The sequence below is a fragment of the Ursus arctos genome, unplaced genomic scaffold (assembly GCF_023065955.2).
Source record: "Ursus arctos isolate Adak ecotype North America unplaced genomic scaffold, UrsArc2.0 scaffold_5, whole genome shotgun sequence".
NCBI lineage: Eukaryota > Metazoa > Chordata > Mammalia > Carnivora > Ursidae > Ursus > Ursus arctos.
This window is the reverse complement of record NW_026623067.1, coordinates 8,359,953-8,367,624: the sequence shown is the minus strand read 5'-3', so window position 1 is coordinate 8,367,624 and position 7,672 is coordinate 8,359,953. Positions and strand designations below refer to the sequence as shown.

At 37.0% G+C, this 7,672-nt stretch overlaps 1 protein-coding gene across 1 annotated transcript; it reads left to right on the top strand.

Moving 5' to 3' along the window:
* The first annotated feature begins 6,318 nt into the window (after window positions 1-6,318).
* Window positions 6,319-7,272, top strand: LOC113261893 (olfactory receptor 2A12-like). The gene is given in 1 exon segment (XM_048220773.1): window positions 6,319-7,272. A coding segment is annotated over 1 exon segment (954 nt).
* The last annotated feature ends 400 nt before the right edge of the window (window positions 7,273-7,672 follow it).

Genomic DNA, 7,672 nt, shown 5'->3' with positions numbered 1-7,672 from the left:
ACCTCTGAGATACCTACTCATCAGGAGCTCTAAAAGACCCCTTTCTCCAATGTAATTCATCCTCCAGCCCTTCACAGCTCCTAACACTTCACACTGCCCCCCCCTTGCACTGGGGCTCATAGAAAAAATAAAGCCTTTGATTAAGGGTGAGAGGAGGTTCACAACCCTCTTGTTAACCCAATTGTTAGAGCAACCCATGAAAGGATTCTAATAATTTGGTTAGTTGGCTGAAACAAGGGCCCAGGGATGGGCTACATTAAATGATGCTGAAACTCCAGGACTGCATTGGTTTGTATGGAGTTATTCTTAGAAAATATATTTTAAGCCCTTAGGGGTGACTGTGGAAGCAGCTGAAACATGAGCAATGTTTCTGTTCTTGGGCTATTGAACACAATGGCCCAGTAGGAGCAGGATTCCATGATACCCAGGGACAGGGCATAAGTTAGGAGCTATGAAAGAATGTAACCCTCAGCTCCCCATTCCTGCACCTGGTGATTGCTAGTAGAAACATCCCTTTCCTCCCTATCCCATGACTGACTCCCTGAATGCCTATGCATAGGGGAGAATGTAAACCTGCTTTAAGGCCTCAAGATATTTGCCATCCCTTTGTACTCCTCTCCCATGCTTTGAAACATATGTCCTTGTTTTTCTGATATAAATCAATCAATCAATCAATCAATCAATAAATAAATAAACAAACAAATAAATAAATAAAATAAAAGCTATGTGCAGGATTCAGCTGCTGCTGTCTCTCCCTTGCAGAGTCAGCCTTGCATGGCCACTCAGGTTGGTGTCTGAGAACTTTATTTCAGTGTGTGTTGACAGGTGTGGCCTTAGAGTAACAATCCAAGTGGTGAAGGAGAATGAAATATTGAGTGGACTTCATTATGTGAGAACAACTCACCTGATGAAGGAGAATCCAATGGACATACATTTCATCATGATTGTGAGTAATTAATTTGAGAGGGGGAGCCCCAGTGTACTTGAAAATCTCTGCAGTCCTTTTTTCTCTAGGTCAGAAATTACAGTGGGAAATGCTACCACTGTACTGGGATCCCGAAACATAAAGGAGCCAATGGGACATATGGCTTTAACGAGCTAATCATAGCATACTCATGAAAAGAATTAGATAGGCAGTTCCTAAATTCTTACTTGATTTGAAAAAGTCAAAGCTATGTAGATCAAGGGAACTAAAGTCTAACTTGAGACTCCAAAACAGAAAGTCATAATTCATCAATCAAATCCCAGGCTTAATCCAGTTTTCAAACCCAGGATGCTTTGAATGAAGGGGAATCCATGTCCCCTTGAGGCAAGATTGCAGTATAGTACCAAAATATTGCAATGTTAATATTCCTCCCAGCTTTCTCCAAAAGAACCTGTGCCACTTATCAGTATAAATCTATATGGGAATTCACAATGTCTGGCTAAATAAGATTTAATAAACACATGCCTCCTTGGATGAGACTAACTGAAAATCAAAGGAGTGTCCAGAAAACTGGGCCTCCTTTGTAGTTTCTGGGCTGAAAATAGTCAGATCCTCATTGCAGCTCAATGCACTCACCCAAGGAGTAAATGCTTTGCTTAGAAGATAACAGTTACCTTTGGCTGTCATGTACTCCATATACTTCCTGTCTGAACATGCATGATGAGGACAACTTGTTCTAATTACACAATACTCCCTCTGTCACTGTCCTGATTATTAAGTTCTCTCACTTCTTTTTAGTTTGTTTTTCTTAATCTCTTGTTGTATTGATAACATTCACAATAAAAGTGGAGGCAAATTTGGCCTGGGACCTTTCGCCACTAGAGTGTCTGGTCCCCTCACCGTCTCTTTTCTCCTGCTTAAGTATCTGGAGTAATCTTTCATTTGTCACCTCAGGGTTTGCTGGCCAAACACTGAAGAAAGGGGAATAATCAGATTTTGGGGGGATGAATGGACATTGACACTAATTCAAGAAATGTAACATATCTCTGTGGTTCATCAGTCAAAGTAGGGGTTTATGGAGGTCAGATATTTAATGGAATTTTAGCCTACATCTACCTCACAATGGGTCCATTGGTTCTCTGAACCCACCCTGTGGTTATTTCCCAAGTTCTGAGAAGCACAACTCAAATTGGGTGCTGTTTGGGTGATTGGCCTTTAACAAAAGTCTGAGGTGATTCTTAACAGAGTCATTTATTCCAGTTTTTGTTTTTGTAATTACAAACATACAGGTGAAAATGAGTGTATAGTGAGAAGATAAAATTTCTAAGAATATAATTCTGAAAAATATCACATCTTAGGGTAAAAGGGAGGGTGAAGAAAAGACAGAAAGAACATTCTAAAGATGAGGAAAAGGAAAATTTTAAAAAAATAAGAAACTAGGGGTGTCATTAGGATGTGGGGAAATACATTAGAAGACACGTTCAATTCAATCTAAATTTTATGTGTCCATTCCCTCAGTGAAACAACTGACATACTTCCATAGGTCTCACTTTCTCCAACGCAGAGTGAATGCTTTATGCTTTCTAGTTTGATGTTTCATTTGTTTCTAAAAGTTAATTCTACAAATTCTGTTTCAAGTATTAGAAAATGACTATAATCAATGAAGAATAATCTACTCAAAAAACTTATGAAAACAATCTTATAACTTTGGCTCTTAAAAAGAAAACAGAAATAATGACAGAAAGGAAAAAAAAAGAATGAGAAAAGCGAGAAAAGTTTTCTCTTTCACTGTTTAAACTTGCTCCCTTATAATACTTGAGGTATGGAAAATATTGATTTGTACTGTGTAGCCAGTATCCCTGTTGCCCCCTCCCCCATGATATTAACTCCTGGTATGACAATCTGTATAATTTCCTTCCTTGTTGTACCAGAGTTTGTCTACGTGACCGATAGACTGAGGAAGATGTCCTGTTATATCATGGTATGTCACTATCTAGTTTAGGTTATAAAAAACTATCTAGAGTTCCCTGGTCTCCCAGACAAACGCACACACTTGAAAAGCCTGATGACATAATGTGAAAAGTCCTATAGAGAGGTCAACATGACTAGGGACAGAGATCACTAAGCAGAGGTGACAAGTAACTCAGTCTAGCGAAGCATCATGCAAGGACCCCTATATGTAGATCCTCCACCATGAGCCAAGCCTTCAGATGGCTGCAGTCCTGGCCAATATCTTGTCTAGACCTTGTAAGACATCATTGACCTAAAAGACCCAGGCAAGTTGTTCCCAGCATCCTGAATCTCAGGAACTGTGTGCAGTTGTGTTTATTGTTTTATAAGCTAAGATTTGATGAAATTTGCTACTCAGCAATAGATCATAAACAAACAAAATGGAATAGCTCATTTTTAAAGGATTTTATTTACTTATTTTTAGAACAAACTCTACACCCAATGTGGGAATTAAATTAATAACCTTGAGATCAAGAGTCACATGCTCCACCAACTGAGCCAATCAGGCACCCCTGAATTAGCTCATTAACAACCACAAGATGGTATAAACTGTAAGTTGGGAGAGTTAGTTATATACTAAAGAAAATTGGAAATGTATCACAAATAACAAAACTTAAGGTTTTATTGAATGGAAGGAATTTAGATGCATAAGACACAAAAAAGTGCATAGGTGAAAAAATAATTTGGACAATTTTATATCAGTAGAAATAAATATGTTGCTTATTTTGCTTTTAAATTGATCTTTTTGATCTTCAGCACGGTCCACTGGTTCTGCAATTTGTTACCAGTTTATTTGCAAAAAAATTATAATTTGTAGGTATCTTATGTTTTTAGAAATGGACATTGTGGTTCACCATATATACTAAGTTGGGAAAGTTCAATTTGGGCAAAAAGGACTAATGGCTCATTTAGTCCATGGTCCATGTTATGACCACACATCATGGCTGTTCTACCAATAGAATTAAAGGTTTTGGCTTTCATATTTATTTCTGTGTATCAATCGATTTACAAATTCTGCTGAGAATCCTGTTATAAAAAGATGTTTTGATTATGTATGAAGAGACAATATGAGTCTTCATATGATAACCAAGGGGTCTTGCATTCTGTGAGCTTTGTGCTTGTTGATGAACTGTCCATCTTCTTGATCTAGTTAGTGTCTTCTCACTCAAATATTTTACCTGCATGGACGTTTATGTATTTCTCATTGACGAATACCAAATATCTACTAATTTTTACCTCAGTTTCCTAAAGTTTATCCAGCACTGTGTCTATATCCTGCTTACAAACACCAATGCATCCCATTATTTGAAATATGGTCAAGAAACTAAATTTATAGAGTAAATATAGGTTGCAATCCAGCTCATGAAAGTAGTTTGCAAAATATTAGTTTTCTTTCATATATTATAGATAAAGAGAGAGAATTCAAAGTGACATATACATGTACACTGGGATTGAAAAGTTGACTTTTCCTCATTTGAGCAGCACCTAATTGTGTTTTTTTCTCTCCCTTTCTCACCCTTCCCTGCACCCAGCACATATCCTTAAAGCTAACAAGTTTCCCTAGGGATTGGGAACTTAATTTTTTGTTGACATCTTCAAATACAGAGATGTGTTAAATGCTCTGAACTCTATATAATACACAAGGAGTTGCACTTATTTCTACACCATCATACCCCAACCTCCTACTGCACCTCAGAGAAGGAAGCAGCCAGCAAAAGTGGTTCGAATGTGAGGCAAAGAAAATGGAGCCCAGTTATCATTGACTCCAGTGAGAGCCAGGGCACATTCCTCTCTTCAATGAAGTTTGTGGAGAGAAAGGTGAAATCAGGATATTAAGACAATCCTGAATCATTAAATATAGGTGAATTGGCCTAATTAAGAAATAGATCTTAGTGGATTTTTAAATTAATTCTCCTTGAAGGCTCAAGTTATTATCTTTATGAAATGTCTTTAACTAGATGTCAGGACAGACTCCAATCTCCAAATGGTAATTTTCTTCCTAGATTTTGGACAAGTTTACCTGATTTTTCTTCCTTTTGTAAGGGTGTGATGACATTTTTTTTTAATAGAAAAACACATTTATTATATAATGACCTTGGAAAAATATTGTAGCTTGATATTATGCTTATTTTTAACTGGGCTTTTTGCACAGCATTTTCATAATCCTGAGGAAGGGATGAAAGCTATATGATATTGCCATTTCTAGAAATGTCATCTCTTGTATTTTTTGAATGAGTGCCTATGAGTGCTAAGAGTGATATGTCAGAAGACTCAATAGTGATGATGTAGTTATTTTGCTGTGATCCTCTGTGTTAATCAAAGCTATGAACCCAAAACCCATCCCAGAATGTCATTGCATAATTCAGATAAAATAATTCCAATAAAAAAATTATAACGTTGTCCAAAATAAAAAATACAACTATTAGATATGCTACTATGCCATTAGAACTGTCCTTATTAGATGCCAAGATGAAATGGCTTCCCAAGAACGAATTTATCTTATTATACCAAGAATACTTATCAGGTTATAAATGTCCACATTCAAAAGACACAATTTGGAGGAAACAAGGGGAATACATGAAAACACAGTGGGTATTGGGTGTGTGCTGGTGTAGAACCTGGTCCATATTTATACAACTCTGAGAAGAGGGAAGAATGAAATTGTTAAAGAAAAAAGAATACTTTTTTTACACATTTTTTGGAAGAGACTGGAGAGCCCATTATCTGACACAGAAAGTTTTTATTCCTGCCTGAGATTCAGTGCTTTAAAAATGTAAACTGGTGAAGATTAAGATAAATGGAAGAGCTTATTCCTCATGTCTATATCTGTGACTTGGTTTTGGAGATTGGATCATAAATAAGTCTAAACTAATATATACCTATATTTTTCTCTAAATTTCAAAGCTACACACCATATCCCTATAAATGAACAAATGTGTGCATTCAAATGAGCCTCTCACTTCTAAATGGAAAGATGAACAGTGGTAAATATGTGGATTATACTAAGATCATCAGATTTATTTTAGTTCTACATCCATGTCTGCCACATATTGATATTGCAAATTGAACAGATATGTGCATATGTACATTTGTATGTGTTTATGGCTATTCTGGAATTAAAATTAGAATTTGCTTTACTCTGATATAACAATCAAATGGAAATTTGTTTTATTCTAGTACCTGTGATTATGTTTTTCAAATTTCAGTTAAAGGGAATATTTTTTTTAAAGGAAAATTTGGTCGGGAAGTTACTGAATATAATCTCCTCAATAACGTTTTAATGTTAAAGAAATAGAGTTTCTTTGATATTTGACGATGATTCTATGTCCATAAGGAACATTTTTTCTTCTGCTTATATCATTAGCTTATCACTGGAAGCCAAAATGGCTCAGGAAAATTCCAGCACCATCACCGAGTTGCTCCTTGTTGGATTTTCCAATCATCCCCAGGCTGAGATCCCCCTCTTCTTCCTCTTCTCTGGGGTCTACCTGGTCAATCTCTTTGGAAACACAGCTGTCATTGTCTTGGTGGTAATTGATTCCTGCCTCAAGACACCCATGTATTTTTTCCTCTGCCACTTGGCCTTTCTCAACATATTTTACACCACAGCTGTGGTCCCCAAGATGCTCTTCAACCTCCTTGCTTCTAAGAAAGTTATCTCTTATGAACTCTGCATTGCCCAGACCTACATCTCCCTGTTAATGGGAGCAGCTGAGTGCATTATATTGGCAATCATGGCTTTGGACCGTTATGTGGCCATTTGTTACCCTCTACGATACCTGCTCATCATGAACTGGTCTGTGTGTGTGCAGCTTTCTGTGGGGGCATAGACCATCAGCTTCTTTGTCTCAGTGGTGCCCCTCTACTTCACCATGCTTCCCTTATGTAGCCCTTACACTGTTGACCATATTTTTTGTGAAGTACCTGTTCTTCTTCATATGGTCTGTGCTGATACATCCCTACAGGAGACAATGATGGTGATAGGTGCATCTGGGACCGTCTTGCTCCCCTTCCTCCTTATTACTCTATCTTACCTTTGCATACTGGTGGCTGTGATGAGGATGTACTCAGCAGAGGGTAGGAAAAAGGCATTCTCTGTCTGTAGCTCTCACCTGACTGTGGTGACCATTTATTATGGGACAGGTATGTTCATGTACATGAGGCCCAAATCTCTATATTCAGCCGAGGGTGATAAACCAATCTCCTTATTCTATGCTGTCATCAATCCTGCTTTGAACCCACTAATCTATAGCCTGAGGAATAAGGAGGTGACTGGAGCCTTGAAGAGACTTTTAGAGAGATGGAGAGTTTCCCAAAATCAAAAGATACTCCCTTAAATGTCAGTAAAGAGAATTTGCATTTACACACTTTAATCCTAATGACATATTACCTAAAAATACATGTAACTGTATGTCAAAAGTATTGAAAATATATCAGGTTATTTTTCTCTGACAGCACTGTATCCTTTTCATGACTAGTGTTAGGAGATTATACTATTTTATTGAATATGTCTGCATATTAGTAAATTAATCCTAACACTGGGAAAGGTACACTTAATAAAGAAAGTGGCATTGAGATTTCAGGTCAGTTTTCTGACTCCATAATGTCACATGCCTCATTTAATTGTTCTCCCCTACAATATTGATGTTCTTATTCTTTTTTCTTTATTAATCAAGTGTCATAGCATCCTTCTTGATTACACTGTATTCCATCCATATGTACTTGAAACATCAATTT